This window comes from Leiobunum rupestre, chromosome 2 (assembly GCF_980474605.1).
Source record: "Leiobunum rupestre chromosome 2, qqLeiRupe1.1.hap1, whole genome shotgun sequence".
Lineage (NCBI taxonomy): Eukaryota > Metazoa > Arthropoda > Arachnida > Opiliones > Sclerosomatidae > Leiobunum > Leiobunum rupestre.
Window position 1 is genome coordinate 12,990,155 of NC_143385.1, and position 21,446 is coordinate 13,011,600.

General features: G+C 39.9%; 1 protein-coding gene across 1 annotated transcript in view; it reads left to right on the forward strand.

The window, feature by feature from the left end:
- Positions 1-21,446, forward strand: part of LOC149956144 (uncharacterized) — a 29,232-nt gene that overhangs the window by 1,476 nt on the left and 6,310 nt on the right. Inside the window, exons 3-4 of the mRNA XM_090164634.1 lie at positions 3,598-3,903; positions 10,867-11,117. Of these exons, the coding sequence (XP_090020760.1) occupies positions 3,598-3,903; positions 10,867-11,117 (557 nt within the window). The remainder of the gene's footprint in view (positions 1-3,597; positions 3,904-10,866; positions 11,118-21,446) is intronic.

Consider the following 21,446-nt stretch of genomic DNA (forward strand, 5'->3'; position numbering starts at 1 on the left):
CTTTAGTAGGACGAAAACCCTCACTGAGTCACTGGGAATTTCGACACCATAACCAAGTGCAGTTTTAACGCTTAAATGATGAGTTTCCAGCCCCCACAAGAGCTGATAAAGCCATCAGTTATTGCACACCGCGACCCTTTAAGGGTCCAGTTGATTGGTCAGCAAGTTCTCCAAATCTTTCACTACTCGACTTTTTTCTTCAAAGACTGATCGATTAGAAATTCGTCGATGAACTATAAATACTTGCCGATAAGTAACACTGGAAATGTTAGAGCGTGACTACATGATCGTTTTTGGCAAATATGCTTTAATTTATGTAAATAAATGACTCTCCAATATAGTTTAAATTTAATTTTCTTCGCCGTTTTCTTTAAAAAACAGAAAATATTACAATTCATGAGCTTATCAAATACTTTCCAAATGGTCAATATTTTTGGCAAAATAAATTAAGTGGCTTCCTAAAAATTAGTATTAAATGAAAGATTGAAGAGGTAGTGTCAAAATGTTCTTGGTGTATTAGATTATTGCATGATAATGATGATAGTAATGGTAATGACGATTTTACTAAAAAAATAAATACTCACTAGCGAATTAAAGTTTTTAAATGGAAGCGTAGGTTTCCCTGCATTTCTTGGGTGCCTATTATTAACATCATTTAGGGTAAATGTTTATATTGGCTGCTACTAAAGCAACCCGAGAGGTAATGTTTAGAGGGAAACCAGAGATAAAATAGCGGGACAAAGAATTAACAAGCCTTATACAGGGTGTTAACCAAAAATGGACCAGGGCGAATATCTCAAAATGTGTTTTAGCTACGATTTTGAAATTTTAGGTTGTTATAGAGCGTTCAAGGGATCACCCAACTATGAAAATTTCAATGACCTTGAACCATGTCTTGAAGGTCGTTCGAAAATTAACTTGAGAACCGTAAGAGTTACGAAGTTGGTTCCAATTAGAAAGTTGTTCCCCGTCACATTATATGGTTAACTTTCTTTGACTCGATCTGATTTGCGAAATAGGAAGTCGAGAAATGTTAGGCCAAAAACAAGACGGTCGTTAAGTTGATAACGTGAAGAAGACGAGTTTTGGGAGCTGAAATTTTCAAATTAAAGACCCTCAACCACGATGAGGTTGTCTAACAAATTCCAGTACTCTAACAAGAGTACTTAATAATAATCAGCTAGGCTAATACCCAAGGCACCACCTTAGGCCTAAGTCATCATGCAACTTTTGAAGCCCTTAATTCAGGTGGCCGGGTTTCAATGCGTAGGAGGGTGGTGGCAAGCCCTGCATGCCACGAGATCGAGCCAACAGCTCCCTACACTAACTATTACCGTTAACCTAGACAAGTTTTTATGGAAGGGGAAACCGAAGAACTCGGGGGAAAACTCCTTAAAGGTATCAGTTGAATATCGTCTTTAACACGTTATCAACTTAACGGCCTTCTTGATTTTGGCCTAACTTTGCTCAACTTCCTATTACGCAAATCAGATCGAGTCAAGGCTAGTTAACCATAAAATATGACGGGGAACAACTTTCGAATTGGAACTAGCTTCGTAGCTCTTACGGTTCCCAAGTTAATTTTCGAATGACGTTGAAGACATGGTTCAAGGTCATTGACATTTTCACTCTATAACAACCTAAAATTTCAAAATCGTAGCTAAAACACATTTTGAGATATTCGCCCTGGTCCATTTTTTAGTTAACACCCTGTATCTTAAGCGTAACTTTGGAATTTTCAAAAATAATTTTAACCCTTTTAATCGAAATTCTACCTTTTATAAAATCATTTAGTGGTTTTACGTATAAGAAATTTAATTATCAATAAACAGAAATCAATAACGTATTTCCAAAACAAACGATAATGTAATAAGCTTTCGTTGTTTTCCGATGCACTGTTAAAGTTATTGAGCACGCGGTAGTTTACAAGTCAAACAATGACTTAGCCCTACACCACATTTGTATCTTCATAAAAAAATTCAATAAACTTGAAACTTGAAACTTGAAACTTATTTTCAATTTTTGAGGGTAGGTTCAAAATCACGCGCATCACACTTCTCTAAAATATTAATATAATCCTAACAAAAACTAGAACTGCAGGAATTAAGAAATCTTAAAATTTTCTTTTTCTCCCCAACAATTTATGACGTCAACAATGGGCAAGATTGCGACGAAGTGATAAACATATTTTGAATTAAATTTTCTTAGCTAAACATTTGTTTAACGTGCCACAACAAATATATTTTAGAATTCTGAACAAAAAATTTGTCTAATGATCATAAAATTCCAAGCGGACACTATCTTTAAGTCATTCCAAGTAAAAGTGTGCAGTGTGTCAGAATTTATAGCCCGGTGTACCTAGTAACAGAGACCATACCGCCGGAGGCCTATCATCATAGTGCCCTACGCCAGCGTCCACCTAGCCCGGACAGGTGACAAATCCAGCATGGGTAGTAGTACCCTACTACTGATGGTCGCACCTTTGACGCAAGCCACTCAACCCAGCAGAAGGTGCAGCAATGGGTGGACCAATTCCCACTTCACACTCAGCAGTGGGATTAAGAGTGGATGCTGTAGCAACTCCAGCCGACACCCTACCTACGTAGGTAAAGAGTCAAACCCTTTTACGAGAGCTCCTAAATAGGAACGACGAGCACACAGCAGCCCAAGTAACCCAGCACAGCTGGCACCGGAGATCCCGGTGTGGCTCCAAAAGGCCGGGAAACAGGACCACCGTGCCCTCATACGGAGGCCCGCCGCCCCACAGCAGGCTACCCAATCCGCCGAGGCGGCCAGTTTGCACGGACCCTCTCCGTTAGCCTGAGCCGAAGCTCAGTATCCAGCCCAAACCTGACCGAAGTCGGAGGTGGAGATAGGACCATTTGATCAGAGCTAACATCTCCCAGTGCGCCACCGCCCTTATGGATTACAAGAGCCGGACCCCGACTCCCCGGTAAAGCCACCAGTTATTGCACACTCTAACCCATTTAGGGCCAGTAAAAGTGTGCAATCGAAAATAACCGAAAGTTTGCTTTGCATTGTCGTTTAATTTCTTTTTCATTGAACTCACGATATTGTTAAGTTAGCGATGACGCTCTACAAATTTGCAAAATTAACAAATTTGATCTAGCACCAAGTGGCGGAAAACCATTTGAAAATCCTGAAAAATAAACCGTGCCCAAAGTTTTTTTTTAAAATCATTGTGTAGTAAAATATAATGTGTTAGAAAAAGTATTTAAAATTTATCTTTCAATTCTGATAGTTTTATTTGCTTGAAATATGTACCGCGGATTTTTAAATAAATACGTTTCGGGAGGGAAAAGCAAAGAGCTAAATTCATCATATACTAACTTTCAAAGGCTATTCATTTCGGAAAAAATATTGTTTTTATATAAGAAAAATATACTTATAGAGTGTATGTATTAACTGGAATATGTGAACAGTAGTGTGGCCTACGTCCGCGATACGCTGACAGGCCGGAGAAGGTTCACATTATATTTTAAAGGCCTAAGTAGAAGCTACTTTCGTAAGAGATATATTATAGCCTTGTGGTGTTTAATTATTTGGACAGTATCAACTAATTAATTATTTTTTTAGGTTTGGGTTCTATTTCTGATAATAAAGATAGCAATAATCCTTTTCAAAATATGTGTTTTTAACAAATGGACGAGGAAGCGTTGCGTGACCAAACACCGTCTGTCAAACACTATTTTTCTCGTCACTGATCTACTGTCGTCTTTGGTCCTTATGATTTATTACAGCGTGCTGCTGACGGCTTCAACTTCAGTTGTAAGCCATCACGAAATTACCACCTTGCATGAAATGGCTCAACTATTTAAATCGAAGGAGCTGAAAATTATTGTGTCGAAAAAGGGACCCATTGATGAATTCATAAAACGTTTGGTAAGGGTATAGCCTTATTCCGCTAGTTTTTACGAGGTAAATATGTCCCGTGGAGTGCCAGACTAGATCTTAAAATATTTGTGGCCAGGTCATTAAAATTTATTGTTTAATGTTTAAGGTGGCCCACGTGCTCGTGAGCCAACTTGCTCCCTGGTCAGTCCACCATTGGTCTAATTTTAAATATTTAACGAGTTTTGAAATAACATGTTGCAATAATAATCATTGTGTGTTAGGTAAAACTCGTCAAGACGTTGATTGCCTTCGTAACGCGGGATGTAGTAACTTTAATGCAAGTGACAGACAACATACGCCCGTCACACTGCTAGAAAAGTTCACAATTTCATGCTTAGTAAGACAGCACAGATATTCGATCCTTTTGTTAGTGTGTGTTACTATTAATATAACGAATGCCTGTTATGTTGTTTGAATATGCCGCCGAAACCAATTATATAGATGGCGACACCTTACCATTCTTTTAGTTTTTGTTTCTATTTATTTTACGTCTACAGTGACGCCAATAAAAACTTTAGTTCGTCCATTTTTGTTCTAAATCGAGCCTCGTTATTTCTGCTTATAAATAATTCTAATAGGTTATGGGTCCAGACAAGCAGTAATTTCACCGCGCATCGCGTTAACTGAAGAAATAGTGTAAGAAGAAAAGTATTTCGAAGGAAAGAAGACGTAACTTTCGAAAGTCTACGCTATTTGCAAAAAAGGTTAGAAGAACCAAGTCTTAAGAGAACTATAATGACGACCTCGGTAGAAGAATACCAAATACCAAAGCTAAGTGACGATAACTATCATGCGTGGTCTGTACGCGCAAAGGTAGGACTAATCCAAAAGGGCACTTGGGAAGCGATAGACCCGGGATATGGACCTGTAATGGGAGCGCCGGAAAGAAAAACAAACGATAAAGCGTTGGGTTTCCTATTTCTGATAGTAGAAGACCATTATTTAGACGATATAGGTGATGCGAGCCGAGCTTCTACAGCCTGGGAAACGCTAGAAGGATTAAATACCAAACACGGTTTATTGCATATTCTCCACATTATGCGAGAATTTCTCAATGTTCGATTAAAGAAAACGGAATCAATGAAAGAGTATCTTGGACGTCTTATGGATCTACATAGAAAACTGAAAGCTTGTGGATACGGTTTTACTGACAAAGAAATAGCGATGATTATGTTATTTGGATTACCCGAAACATACGAAGCACTCATTCAGAGCTTGGAACATGATCCTGACACAATAACTCCGAAGATCGTAAAAGCGAAACTACTCGTCGAGGAGAAGAGAAAGATTCATCAATTGAGCCTTAAAGAAGACGAAGCGAAAGAAATTCAACAGGCACTATATACGAAAAACAAGAAGTTCACACCCAATAGAAGAACGGCGCCACAAGACCAAAGTGAAAGGAGAGGAAATAATTCGTCAAGATCGTCAAATCAAAACCGAGATCAAAGTAACGAAAGTTCTAATCGGACTGAAAAAAATTTCTTGCGGGAAGTTGGGTCACATTGCCAGAGACTTTGAAGAAGTGAAAGCTCAAAGGAAGAAAGCAGAGTTAGAAAAAGCCGCTGAAACTCCAAGAGCGAAAGTTTCTGTAGAAGTGGAACAAGTCAATATTTGGAAGGCACTGTGTGCGAAAGCGAGGAAGAACATCGGATACTCTACTTCGAGCGACTGACCACATGACTCCGTACGTAGATAAATTAGTAGAATTTAAAGTTGTATCGTCCTACGTAGAAATGGCAAACAACGAAAAACTTAGTTGTGGGAGAAGGTAAACTTGAAATGTAGCTTAAAGACGAAAATGGGGGAGCATACATCCCTCTGCATAGAGTTTTACTCGTTCCAAAATTGGATTGTAACCTTCTTTCAGTTGCTAGAATACTTGAGAAGAAAATGACTGTAAAGTTCGAGGGTACAGAGGCGAAGATATCCGATGACAACGAAGGAATTTCATTTCTTATCGCAAAGCTGAATAGATCGTTATTCACATTTCAAGAAGAGAAAGAACAAACGAAAGAACTTAACCTAATGCCGGCAGTTAATAAAGTGAAGAAAGACGAAGTATATATATGGCATAGACGACTCTGACACCTCCATTTGAAAGCAGTTGAAAATTTAAAAAATGCTAAGGAAATAGTTGTTGATCCAAAAAATGACGAAGATCAAGCTGTTAATTCACAAGATTATCCAGGCGAATTGTGCAGTGTTTGTATACGTGGTAAAATGAAGCGCAAACCATTTAAATCAAGCGAAACGCGAAGACCAGAAAAGGTTCTTGAACTTGTACATTCGGACGTAGTTGGACCTATAAATCCTGTATCGAAAGGTGGATCCAAATACATTATCACGTTTATAGACGACTTTTCACGATTTACCAAAGTATATACAATGAAGCGGAAAAGCGAAGCGTTAAGCAGATTTAAAGAATACAAAGAAGAGGTGGAACGCCTACACGATGAGAAAATTAAGATTCTGCGAACGGACAACGGAGGAGAATATTGCAGCAACGAATTTGACATATATCTGAAAAATCTTGGAATAATGAGACAACTAACGGTCCCGAGAACTACACAACAAAACGGCGTTGCAGAGTGGATGAACCAGACTTTAATGGATATGACTCGATGTCTCCTACTGAAATCTGAACTTCCGAATTATCTTTGGGCTAACATAACTACAATGGCAGCGTACATTAGAAAAAAATGCCCGTCTCAAAGTCTAAAAGGAGATATACCAGGAGAATTGTGGAAAGGTACGAAAGTAAATTTAAGTAATTTGAAGGTTCTTGGATGCCGTGCCTGGGCCAGAGTGCACGAATCACTTAGAAGCAAGCTAGACGCAAAAGCAACCGAATGCGTTTTTGTTGGATATTCGCAAGAAGCAAAGGGTTATAAACTTTGGAATGTAGAGAAGGACATTTTCTTTGTATGTCGAGACGTAACTTTCGAAGAAGACGGGTTTCCGTTTAAGATTATGAAAGCGAAGAAAAGCAATCAAAACGTACACGAGAGCATTGAAGACCAAATACCCTTAACATTCCCAGAAAAGGAAGAAACTGTAGAAAATAATGCCGAAATGGAAAACAATGAAGTTATGGTTGAAGGAAATTATGAAGAACGTCCTGAAGAAGCAAATGAGGAAAATGGTGGATTGATAGAACTATTTGACGAAAACTTTTCAGGATATGACGTAGACAGAACATTACTACCTCTTTCCCAAATAGGGCATGACACAAATTTAAGAACCTCACAACGACTAGCTGAGAAGAGAGATTTCAAGTTACGAGCAGTTTTCTCTGATGGTGCTGATCTCAACTGCGAAGATCCACAGAGTATCAGTGAGGCTTTGTAAAGTCCTGACGCAGATAATTGGAGAAAAGCGATGTTGGAAGAACTCGAAAATCTCAAACGAAACGAAACGTGGGATTTAGTTATCAAACCCGATGGCGGTAAGGTTATTGGCACCAGGTGGATATTCCGAAAAAATTGAGATATCGTGCAAGATTCGTAGCTAGAGGGTACACACAACTACCAGGGATCGATTACGAAGAGACTTTTAGTCCCGTTATAAAAGTTAAATCTCTGAGAGTACTATTAGCTTTAAAAACGTGTTTAAATTGGAAAGATCGGCACTATGACGTTGTAGCAGCCTACTTGAACGGCACTCTGAAACATGACGTTTACATGGAACAGCCTTATCCGTTCGTTGCAAAGGATAAAGTTTTTCATATCTGCAAGTTGAAGAAAGCAATATATGGTTTACATCAATCCGGACGCGAATGGAATTTTGCATTGGACGAATTTTTTAAATCAATCGGCTTTACACGTTCGAAAACAGATCCATGTATCTATTTTAACATCAAGGATAAAATAATAGTTGGAGTTTATGTTGACGATCTACCCGCGATTGCTGAAAGCGAAGACCCTTTGGAAAAATTTGGGGAGAAGTTAGCCTCGAGATACGATGTTAGAGACTTGGGCACAATCAACTTCATTTTATCTTTTGGGATAACGCACTACGAAGACGGATCTCTGAGTTTAGATCAACACGCTTACATCGAAACCATTCTAAAGACCTACAATATGTGCGAAGCGAAGTCAGTAGCGAGTCCTTTCGATCCTGGAATAAAATAAAAGAAGGAAGACTCTCCAAGTATTACCAACGTGAAATTTCCGTACAGACAGGCTATAGGTCATCTCTTATATTTGTCCGGAGGAACCAGACCAGACCGTTCTTTCGCGACGTCTTTTATGAGTCAGTTTAACGAAAATCCTAATGAAGAACATGTCAGTGGAGTAAAACACATTTTGAAATATGTCAAAGGAACTAAAGATTACAAACTAAACTATAGACCAGGAAGTAGTAGAGATATCGATGGATATGCTGATGCTGACTGGGGCTCGGACTGCAACGATCGCAAATCCTTCAATGGATATATCTTTATGTTAGGTAAAAACACAGTCAGCTGGAGTACGAAGAAACAGAGCATGATTGCTCTATTGACTGTGGAGGCGGAGTATATCTCAATGTGCCACGCGTCTAAAGAAGCTCTCTGGCTTCAAATTTTTTTTAGGGAAATCGGTCAAATTGAACTCGCCGAAAATTCTATTAAAGTATACGTCGACAACCAAGGTGCGATGCATTTGTCGAAACATCAGATTACATCAGAACGAAATAAGCATATCGACTTAAAGAAGTTCTTTTTGCGAGACATAGTGGAAGCAGGGAGAGTCAGTTTTCATTACGTGAAGACGACGGATAACCATGCAGACATGATGACAAAGTCGCTGAGTGGAAAAAAGATGATTCAGCACAGCTCTTCTATTGGACTATATAAATAGCATTCGAGGGAGAGTGTTAGTGTGTGTTACTATTAATATAACGAATGCCTGTTATGTTGTTTGAATATGCCGCCAAAACCAATTATATAGATGGCAACACCTTACCATTGTTTTAGTTTTGTTTCTATTTATGTACGTCTACAGTGACGCCAATAAAAACTTTAGTTCGTCCATTTTTGTTCTAAATCGAGCCTCGTTATTTCTGCTTATAAATAATTCTAATACCTTTCTGAACAGTTTCAACTAGGGCTTAATTTGCAAAATCCAACTTGGTAATGGTGACAACATTGATTGTATAAGCGCCCTACCTTTAACAGAAAGCCTCCTACGACTGAGCAGAAAATTGACGAAGAATGAACAGAAACATATACATTTTTATCAGAAAATTGACCAACTATGAGCGTTGAATTCTTAATATTGAGCCTAGAATTCTTAATATTGAGCCTAGAATTCTTAATATTTGTCAAGGATTATTAATATTGAGCCTAGAATTCTTAATATTTGTCAAGGATTATTAATTATATTGAGCCTAGAATTCTTAATATTTGTCAAGGATTATTAATATTGAGCCTAGAATTCTTAATATTTGTCAAGGAGTATTAATATTGAGCCTAGAATTCTTAATAATAGCAAATAATTCTTAATATTGAGCCTAGAATTCTTAATTTTAGCAAATAATTCTTAATATTGAACATAGAGTTCTTAATATTGAGCATAGAATTCTTAATATTGAGCATATAATTATAAATATTGCGCATACAATTCTTAATATTGAGCAAATACTTATTAATATTGCGCATAGAATTCTTAATATTGAGCAAATACTTCTTAATATTGAGCAAATACTTCTTAATATTGAGCAAATACTTCTTAATATTGAGCATAGAATTCTTAATATTGAGCATACAATTCTTAATATTGAGCATATAATTCTTAATATTGAGCATAGCATTCTAAATATTGAGCATATAATTCTAAATATTGAGCACATAACTCTTAATATTGAGCATAGAATTCTTTATATTGAGCATAGAATTAATAATATTGAATCTTTTATTTGAAATATTTTGTAATTCTTGGCTAGAAAAGGGACAACGGTCCGAAAGCTCGCCCTTTTAAATAACTTTATCCTGAGACGCGCTCTCGTTTCCGCTGGCGTGCCTTCCGTCCTGGAACCACCTGGTCTATCGCGTGATGATGGAAAACGCCCGGACGGCATGTCGTTAGTCCCTTGGTCCGGCGGTAAGTCGCTTGTCTGTGACTTTACGTGCGCGGATCCTTTAGCTCCATCGTATTTGGCTAACTCTCCAATGGCCCCACTCTGGGTAGCTACTAAGGCCGAATCAAAGAAAAAAGCCAAATACTCGGGGTTAGAGAATCGTTTCCTTTTCCAATCCGTTGCCGTCGAGACCCTGGGATCTTTCGGTCATGACGGCCTGGAATTTATACACGCAATTGGCCGCAAAATTCGGGAGGTGTCTGCTGACCCGCGTTCGACCGATTACCCAGTACAGAGAATCGCCATCGCCGTACGAGGCAATGCGGCCTCGGCTCTGAACACTTTTCCGCCGGGCTCCTCACTCGAGGAATGTTTGTTTTCTCTACCATCATTGGTTACATGTTGATTTTAAATAATATTTATTCGCACTGTATTTTGATACTAGAATTTTGTAATGATATATACCATCCATTTTTAAATATATTTCAATGAATACTTTATTTTTAATTTTAGTCATGAAGTATCTAGATTCTATATTATTTTATTTAAATAATATTTAACATATTTTTCTTGAGCATAAAATCTGACCATTTACTTCAGAAAATCCACTATGAACAAAATGTTTTGTAACGTTGAATTGACCAAGTTTGTATACAAACTACCAAACAGGAACCAAACTGAAGCAAAACATATTCTTTACGAAATCGTATTATCCAAATTCCCCGATAGCTGAGATTCGTTTCACCTAAGATAAAAATAAATGGCTCTGTGGGAGCTTTATTTATGTAAAAGATGTATCTAATATCCAACAACAAATAACTTTTAAAAAAAATCTATAAACACATTTTAAAGTAATGTAAAATCTGCAATTATCTACTCCTTTGCTTTCAGCCATCAACTTCACTCTATGGGAATCTTTACAGAAGTGTCACCTCGCCTCAAACGGATTTTAAAGCAAATTTGCATTTAATTTTCGAGAATAAAGCGGTAACAATGGTTGCGAGGAAAATATTTCCTCGATTTTTACGTGACACTGAGTGGAAACGTCGTCAATATCACACAGTCAGTGAATCCCTTCGGCGTTTAAACTTTGGCTTTTTTGTGCGAAGAGCGTTTCGATGGAAAAAATCATTTAATCAAAAGTGAGAATTTGTTTTGAAACGTTGCCGTGGTGCATGACAAGGCAGTGGGAAAATCAGAGATAAGGGAGTGCGTATGCCGATAAGGGGGCACCTGCGGGCGGGGGAAACGGGGTTGAAACGGGCCCCTGTAGGGGCCCCCATTTTGCGGCAATATTCGGCGGGGTCAAAAGGTTAGGTCAATAGGTTAGATAATTTACGATGTTATACCACCTCATAAAACCTAGGTGGTAACCCCCCATTGTGGGTCAATAGGTTATCTGCCCCTATTCGACAGGAGGTGTGGATAACGATGTTATGCAAACAGCTATAAACCGTTAAATAGGGTGGAACGGGCCCCATGTACGGGCCCCCATTTTGCGTACATTTTCGGCGGGTCAAAAGGTTAGCTGTTTTACGAGGTTGATTTACGATGTTACCCTAGGTGGTAATCCAATTTAGGTCAAAAGGTTAGATGATTTACGATGTTATAACCCATAAAACCCGGGTTATAACCCATAAAACCCAGGTGCTAACCCATTATAGGTCAATAGGTTATCTGCCCCCCCTATGGCGGTGACACGATGTTATGCAAACAGCCTACCCGTCATAGTGAATGTCACCCCCCTGTCTTTCGAGTTGGTTGGTTTTCGCCGACAAACACTTTCGGGCCCCTAAGGGTAGCGTAAAATAGCGGGCGGTCATCGGTAAAAGTGTTTTGGAAAAAAAGAGCAGAATGTATACAAATTATAAGGTTTTATTTATACAATCAAAGTTACAGTACATTAAGCGGATGAAAACGTTTAAAGATAAAACAATTTATTTTTAATATATTTATGGTTGGTAGAAACCATATTAAACAAATTGTAAAAGTTAAATACACAAAACATATTTTGGTTGGCCACTGTTTCTTTAAAATCTTCAATAATTTTAAATGCTGTTACGTAATTGGACGCGTAGCGGACAACGGTATCATACCTTTCATGTTCATCCGATAGAAATAAATTGTTGGGTGCACATGGTTCTTTATACAATATTTCGTAAATTTTACGATAATTATCGGTTATAACGTAACCCATTAATTCAAAGAGTTTTTGGTTCACTTTAAGCAGTTGAATGTGCGAATTAATGAAATATTTGAGTCTGTCCAATTCTCGAGTTTCAGTCGCTTTGATTACGACCGACGCTTCGGATATCGTACTTTGCAGGGTTAATTATTTTTGGTCAGACATGGCGGCGGTCACTAGCGCATCAGATAACGGGAACGGTGATCGAAAGGGCAACCGTTGGGGATCATTTATTTGTTCCCAGTGCCCGTATAAATCGTCCCAGGCGCGCGAAGACATTTCAAAGACCTGGTGTGTGATTTTATTGCATAGAGCTACAGATATATCGAGCTCAGACGTGAACCACATAGTAACGAAAAGCTCGGATGAAAGTGAATACCGAGGGTTAACTTTCCGCTGAGTCGGATCAAATTTAGACATTTTAGTGGGCCCAGGAACGTTATCTACACAGCTTCGTTTAGACATGATGCTCGAGAAACGGTTTGTAGTGTACTGCCGATGGATGACGGGTATGAATCCCTTATATAGCGATAATAATTTGATGACGTAATCAGGATGACGTAATGGGTTGACTCAATGACTCACGCGATTAGTCAAATTTTGCGGTGTTATGTGTATAGCGACGGCCATATTGGTAAACCAAAGAGATAGAAATTCTACAAGTCCCATTAAAAGTAAAATCAACGCGATTAGTAATGCGTTTTTAGGATTGTTCGCGATAAGCCGACTAACGGGAGAGGCGGGGATAGAACCTTCCATACCGGAAGTTATCTTTAAACTAAATTTATCAATAAACCAAAAAACGGATTTAAACTTTATATATTTTATAAAAAAGCAAATGGCATACAGAGTATTAAAATAAACAAATAACTAAAATAAACAAATGACTAAAATATACAAAAAGAAATATGGACAAAAAACTAAAATATAGAAAGGAATTATTTACAAATGAAAAAATATACCAACAAATGAAAAAATATATACAATAATTATAGATTGTCGCTGAGTAGTTGTTGGAGCATGTCGTAGAACAGCCCCTATGTGTCGTATACAGCTTGGGCCTGCTCCTCGCTGTTTGCGTACGCGAGACACACTCCAACCTGAGGAGCCATAAAATTCTACGCGCAACAACATTCATTTATAACCATTTTTCGACAAAACGTTTGTCCCCAAAAAATATCTAACACTTTGAAACGTCTTTTTTAAAACGTTTTTGAGTATATAACTCTTTTACCATGACCATCCTTCTACGCTTAAAAACAGCTGTGAAAACAATCGCTTTTTATAAACATTTCGGTGCGCAAAAAAAGCACACTATTTTAACAATACCCGATTTGACGCGTCATGTTAAATTCACGAGTCGCGCGGGGGTCAAACTTAATTTGCATCGTAAAAAAGGTTAGGGTTGACACAAAAAAAAGAGCCCCTAAACCATTTTCCCTTCAAAGAAAAAGACCGTAGGGGCCCACATCGTTCAATTAAGACTCGAGCGGCATGGGCCCAAAGGATTCCACCCTAAGGGTTTGGTGTCTAATAAAACAGCGGCTCGTAAAAAAAATTGGGGCCGCTCGGAGAACAAGAAGGGCACAGTCAAAAAGTTTTTTTTCGTATATTCATCCAGCTTTGTCAAAATAGTCAAAAGAGTTTTCTGCGGCTCTTTTGAAAAACAACATGTGTCAGCGATAAAAGGATGAACCGCCACCATATTTATGGGGCTATCATTAAAGTAGCCCTTGATCCATCCTTAAATTTATGGGCTTAAAAAACAGTGGGCCCATCTTTTAGAAAACAATCGAGTTTCGACTTAACGACGTGATATTATTTTTATACAGCCTCAAAAGATACGTATAAATAGAGCCCGATCGGTCAAAGAAACTTCACTAATCAGCGGAATTCTCAAGTTGGAAGTCGTTTTCTTAGCGCCTAGAAAAAATGGATAGCGAAAGCTTATGTTGGTTTCTAGACGATTTGGAGGTAAATAGACCCTGGTCCGTACCCCAACTACTGCAATTTTATTACGGAATATGTTTATTTTTAAAATTAGAGCCGGGGTTTGCACCAAATAAGTTACCCGCAATCTTTAGCCGTCTGAGTTTTAAATTAATTTTGACGGTTATTGAAATTTTTGAAACTGTTCAATCTATCCCCCACGTTCCAGAAGCGTGCCAAACGGTAGCCGAACTCCGATTATTTAATCAAGCATTACCGCCTCGGTTAGGCGAAATTATTGAAGCGAGATATAATAAGCGGGAAAAAGAATTACTCGAACTCGAGTGGGATACTATATTGGGCGCCGAATATGACGAACCTGTGTTGGACTACCTGAAGAGTAAGTTTTTTTCTCTCGTACCGCGTATCAAAAATATATAAGAAATTAAAAAAATATATTTATTTTTTATAGACACCCCTGAAATTGTCACGGTCGATGATGCTGGAGACCCCGAACCGCGTGAATCCGTTGAAATGGTGGACGAATATTTCAACGAACTACTTAACCAAAGCGGTTACGGGGAGGAGGAGGGAGATTTCCCAATTGTGGGGTATATTGAATTTGAGGACCCGAATTGCGTAATTTTGGGTCAGAATGAAAAACAGTTCCCGAACTTCAATATGACGGGAATTGAATTGGAAGCTGAAATATCTAATAATATAGCGGAAGGGCTTGCCAGGGTCACTGAACGGGTATTACGCGATGTAAGTCCCGCTGACATGGTACAGCTGGTAATCCGTAGTTCGGCGCTGGGTGCGGCGCATCCCGATATAACCATTTCATTTAGGAGGCGTGACCAAATTGATATCGAGGCCGTTCTCGACGAGATTTCAGAATCTATATATTCAGATGAGGAAGAAGCGTTTTTCCTGGCCCCCGTTAATTTAACTTTTTCCATTGTCCGTCTCCCCCAAGGCGGTGGCCGTGCGAAACGGAAACGACTAGAGACCTTTGCCCTGTTTTCTAGAAATAGACGATCAATTGTCAGTATTGCGAACAGCGACTCAATCTGTCTCGCTAGAGCTCTTTGCGTCGGTGTGGCGCTGTGTAAATACCAGAATGAACCCGAAAACAAAAGACTAAAAACGGTCTATGAAACTTTGTCGCATACCAAAGCAAACAATCTGGCTCAGCGAGCCGAGGCGCTCCTCCTATGCTCCAAATCGGGTGTCCGACCGAATAAAGAATGCGCGTCGCCCGAGTCGATTAGAAAATTTAGAACGTATCTGAAAGAATACGATATTTTAATCTATCAAATTAAAAACAGCTGGCCGACCTTGGTGTACGATTCTAGAGTACGGGCAGGTATGGACAAAAAACGTATTGTACTTTTAAACGAGGGCGACCATTTCAATCTAGTTAAAAATCTGGCACCCTTATTCGGGAAAGAAAAGTTTTGTTCAAAGTGTCTAGAGGGGTACAGACGAGATAGCACCCACGCGTGTTCAGACTATTGTTTCGCGTGTTGCAGGGCCATAAAATGTACCGGAGATATAATAAAATGTACCGACTGTTTACGTAAGTTTACGGGTGTCGATTGCTACGCTCATCATAAAATAAAATTAACCAGCGATAAATTATCATTATGCCAAAATTTATTTCATTGCACGGAATGTTCGATTCTAATCGATTTGACTAAACGCGACGGCCAGCTGCATTCTTGTACCGAACAGTATTGTACAGTTTGTCGTAAGTTTTCCCCCTCGGGACATCAATGTTACATCCAAGTAATCAAAGACCCGCGACACCCCCCACCACGTTTCGATTCCAACGGTCAGCCTACGCAAATGTGGATATTTTACGATTTTGAAACGGTCCAAACCAAACGGCACCCCGATAAGAAAAACTGTTATATTCATCAACCCATTTTATGCGTGTCGGAAACTTATTGTGTCGCGTGTGTTGATACCCCCGACGTAGCCTGTAAATTTTGCGGCGTTCGCCAAAGACAATTTCTGGGCTCAGATTCCGCGCGAAACTTTTTCGAATATTTAAGAACACTGGCTCGGATAAGAAGAGTGACCGCGCTTGGACATAATGCGAGTAATTATGATACGCAACTCCTATTACAAGTTATAATGGAGAGTGCCGACTCGTTTGAGCCCGATCCGATAATAAATGGAACTCGCATCTTGCAACTGAAACTACACAATTTAACTCTATCGGATTCGTATAATTATATACCCATTCCTCTGTCGAAATTCGCGGATACGTTCGAGCTGGGCCGCGAATATACGAAAGATTTTTTCCCTCATTTTCTATTCAACGTAGTTGATAATAATTTTGACATTTACAAACCCGAACAAACAAACTCGCTGCCCCCCTTGGAAGCTTACGGTGCCCAATATTTCACGGCGAAAGACCGCGAAAGTTTTAACAAATGGTACGCTCTCGAAACCGAAAAGAGTTCGGGATTTAATTACCTCGAAACGTTAAAACTCTATTGTTCTAGAGATACCCACATATTAGCTAAAGGTTGTTTAAAGTTTATGAAACTATTTCAAGACTTGTGCGAAGTTAATCCGTTTAGCGTGGGCGTGACTATCGCGTCAGTGTGTAGTTACGTGCTAAGGAAAAATTTTTTGGAGCCAGAAACGATTGGCATAATACCGGCTAATTTGTATCGGTTATCCGAGCCTCAATCCACCGAGGCATTAGAATGGCTGGCTTGGGAAGCGCATGTCCGGAATGTTACCATCGTATCAACGCTGAATGGGCGAGAACCGCGTGCTGGAAAAATTAAAATTGATGGTCTAATCGGGGAGAAAAACGCTCTACAATATCAGGGCTGTTGGTAAGTATTATTTTAAAAAGTCCGAAGAGACAAAATATAAACAGGTTTCTTTTTCATTAAAGGTATCACGGTTGTAGGACTTGCTTCGGGGACTCTGTAAATAGGAACCAGCCATTATACGCTAACGCGAGCGATACCCTTAATACACGATTTTCCAACACGATGCGGACAACCAATAAACTTAAAGAAATGGGTTATACCGTCATTCAACAATGGGGGTGCGATTGGATTTTGGAAAAACAACAAAATCCAGCCATAAATGAATTTTTAAAAAATTCTAATTTTTCGGAAACTTTAACGGAACGTTTAGACCCGCGAGCCGCTTTTTTCGGGGGCAGAGTATCAGCCTTACGAACGTACTGTAACGTTGAAGGGACCGACGATAAAATTTTCTACGTGGACATTTGCAGCCTGTACCCTTTTATAAACAAACGGTATTATATCGAAAAATATATATAACGAAAACAAATATTTAAGTGTTTTTTCCTTTTTATAGTGGCAAAGTCCCCGTTGGTCATCCGACAATTCTGCTCGGTAGCGATATTCCAGCCATTGACGATTTTGAGGGATTATTGTTATGTAACGTGCTCCCGCCAACCAATTTATTCCATCCTATTCTTCCGTATCGGACCGCTTACAAGAAGTTAACGTTTACCCTATGCCGGACGCGTGCCGATTTACGGTATCAGGGTGACTGCGACCATTCTGACGACGAAAGAATGCTTAAAGGCGTTTGGGTAATCGAAGAAGTAAGATGGGCTGTAAATCGCGGATACAAAATTACAAACAAAATCGAGGCGTGGTCATACACGGTGACGCAATACGATCCTGCAACGGACAGCGGTGGGATTTTTCGAGATTACGTTGACTGTTTCCTAAAAACCAAGGTGGAGGCGAGCGGATGGCCGTCAGATTGTCAGACCTCCGAAGCCCAGGCTGAATACATTGCGGCTTTCGAACGTCATGAAGGGGTCAAATTGGACCCAACCAAAGTCTCCAAAAACGAAGGACTTCGAGCCATCTCGAAATTAATGTTAAATTCCATGTGGGGGTCTGTATGGATTTTATTACCCCCCATTGGGGTTATAAATCATATTAGGTAGCGTGATAGATATTAAAACGAGATTTTTTTTTTCCAGAAAACTCGGTCAGCGATCCATTGTGACCAAAACTGAAATCGTTCGCGAACCCAAAGTGTTCTTTGAACTGCTATCAAATCCGGAAATCAACGTAAAATCGGTTTTGACAGTCAACGATACGACTCTTCTAGTGAAATCAGCCCCCATCAAGGAAGCGGAAATCCCTCTAAAACATACAAATTGCGTGATTGCCGCTTATACAACCTGTCAAGCGAGATTAGTTTTATTAAAATATCTTGAAATAGTCGGAGAGAACACGCTATATTTGGACACTGACGCCCTCCAGTACGTCTCGAAACAACCCCTTATAACTACGGGCCATTATTTGGGCGATATGGTCAGCGAGTTATCCGGTTATGGAAAAAATTCGTTTATTTACGAAGCCGCGTATGGCGGGCCAAAAAATTACTCGTTTTGGGTGAAAAATCCGGATACTGGCGAAAAATTTAACGTTACGAAAGTTAAAGGATTTCGAATTAATGTCGGTAATCAGCATATCATTAACGGCGAAAATTTAAAAACTATGCTAGGAGTGACTGACGAAGAAACTGAAATACCGGCGGCGTTTGCCGTGCCTCTGCCCAAACAAATACGTCGACTTCCGGATCATACGTTCGTTAGCGTCGACTTGGAAAAAGCGTATCGGCCCGTAATGGATAAAGTTCGGGTTTTATCGAATTACCGAACAGTTCCATTCGGATATAAAATACGCGCTTAAAAAAACTTCGCTCTTATGCGGGCGAGCCGCGGGTCGAGAGTCGCCGGTCTCCGCGGGTCGTGAGGCGCCGTCTCGGCGTACGAGAGAGAGGCTCGCGCGCGTTCTCTCTCTCGATCCGCTATCCGCGCGCGTCTGGGGTCACGAGGGGGGTGTGTCTCTAGCGCGCCGGCCGCTATCCACGTGGCAAGGGGGTGTGTCACGGGAAAACGTGTTTTGTTATTGTCAAAAATAAAAAATATTATATATAAAAACAAAATGTCCATTTTATTTCATTCTGGTTTCAGCTACGCGGTGATAATGTACCCTTTTTATCACAGTTGTAACATCATACTTTGCGGGCCTAGCCAAAGTGGTAAGACATATTTCGTAGAAAAACTGATTAAACATTTAAAACAAATGTTTGAACCTCAAATTGAAGAAATCCACTGGTTTTACGGCGAGGATCAGCCAGGATACGATAAACTTAAAAAATATAACGTTATATTGCATAAGGGGTTACCCGATCCTGACTTATTTGACGGCTCGAAACGGATACTGGCCGTTTTAGACGATTTAATGGGGGCGGGTCAAAAAGGAGAAGTTGCCCAGTTGTTCACCAAAGTCTCGCATCATCGTAATGTTAGCTTTATCTACATAAGTCAAAATTTATTTCATCAGGGTCGCGGGTGTCGCGAAATTTCCCTCAATGCGCACTACATACTTTTAACGAAAAATGTACGGGACAAAACACAGATTAATTGCTTGGCGCGCCAAATGGCCCCCGATAATTCCAACTTTGTTATCGAAGCGATTTCTGACGCGACTAGAGACCCAAACTCTTACGTATTGATCGACCTTCAGAAAGATTGTCCGGACGAACATCGGATCAGAACTAATATTTTCCCCGGCGAGCAAGTCTCGGTATACATTCCGAAATAATACTTTTCCGAGGGTGGTTAGTTACCACACACACCCGCCGCGAGTCGAATTCATTCGATGTACAATGTCTCGACGAGTCAGGTCGCAAAAACATCTGCTCAAATCGATCGGCAAATTAAAGGGCGTTAAGAGACGTAATATTTTAATTAACGCCAATAAAGAGTTGATCGAAGCAATATCTGATTGCGTGTATAATACTCTTATTGGGAATATACGTCTAACCACGCGGCAAAAACTACGATTAAAAATACACCGTAAAACGTTACGCAAAATTGCCCAGAAAAAATTGGGCTGGCAAACTAAAAAACGAATATTATTAAATCAAAAAGGTGCCGGATTTTTCTCGTTTCTTCTGCCTATTGTGTCGTCGCTCGTGGGAGCCCTAACAGGTTGAACATAAAAAATGTTAAAGTACTCGAAAAAAATGACTTTAGCGCCGATTACGCCACCCCATCAACAACTCCAACCGGATATTGACACGGAAATGGCTGATATTTTAAAAAGCGAAGCGCTCGATGACCGGACCAAGTGGAAGATATACGAAGAGATGCTACTAAAAAAGCACGCTCGAAATAAACCGATTGAAAATAACGATACGCCCAGTTACGAAACATTAGTCAATCTGTTCCCGCTAGGATACAGAGCGAGCGCCCGAGAGATATTTAATCATTTGATTTCGGACAGCGGTCGACTGAGGTGGGACAGCCAAGGGCAGATTTTATTAGACGGTGAAATACAAACGGATTCTGATATTGTTGATTTAGTATATTATCTAATAAGTCCCCACGCGCCGAGACCCCAGAGTTGGTCAAAATTTAAAAACCTGGTGGGTAAACTACGGAAAATCACCCCTCAAGCCCTCCCCACCACCACCCCATTACCGTCTACTTCGTTCGTAACAGCTTCCGCCCCCCGGGCCCCCATCTTTCGCTCGCATCCTCCAAACGAAAGAAAACTTTGTCGTCAGCGGTCGGGCCTAATTCTTTCGCGACACCTCGACAGTCACCGAAACTTTGGTCGCCTACTATTAAGAACCGTTTACGTAAAAAAAAAACGCCGAGTGCCAAAATTTTGAAATGGGAGAGTTACCGATAAACGTAACGACTAGACTCGAAAAAATATATTTCGATTCTCGTAATCCAGCTAGCTACGGGGGTGTTGAAAAATTATACGATTCTGTCAAAGAGCTCGGAATATCTAGGGAGAATGTTGAAACGTTTTTGCAAACTCACGACGCCTATACGTTACATAGACCAGTTATTCGAAAATTCCAAAGACGAAAGATTCGTGTAGGAAACAGACTAGACCTCTATCAGACTGATTTGGCAGATATGCGGTCTTTAGCGAGCGACAATTCCGGATACACATTTATTCTTACTTGTATAGATTGCTTTTCGAGAGTGGCATTTGCCGTCCCCCTAAAACGTAAAACCGGCGCTGAGGTTGCCCGCGCCCTGAAAATAATTTTTAAAGAGCGGGGCAAGCCCCGCGCTATACAGTTCGACCGTGGGTTGGAGTACGTTAATTCAACTGTTTTAAAACTCCTAAAAGAGGAGGGCATTACCATTCCGAAAATAGCGACGTTAAAGCCGCGATGGTAGAGCGTTTTAATAGGACCCTGAAACAGCGCATGTATCGTTTTTTTACTCATAAAAACACACGACGCTATCTCGACGAGCTGCCCAATTTAATTCATTCGTATAACGCCAGTTATCATACGGCAATTA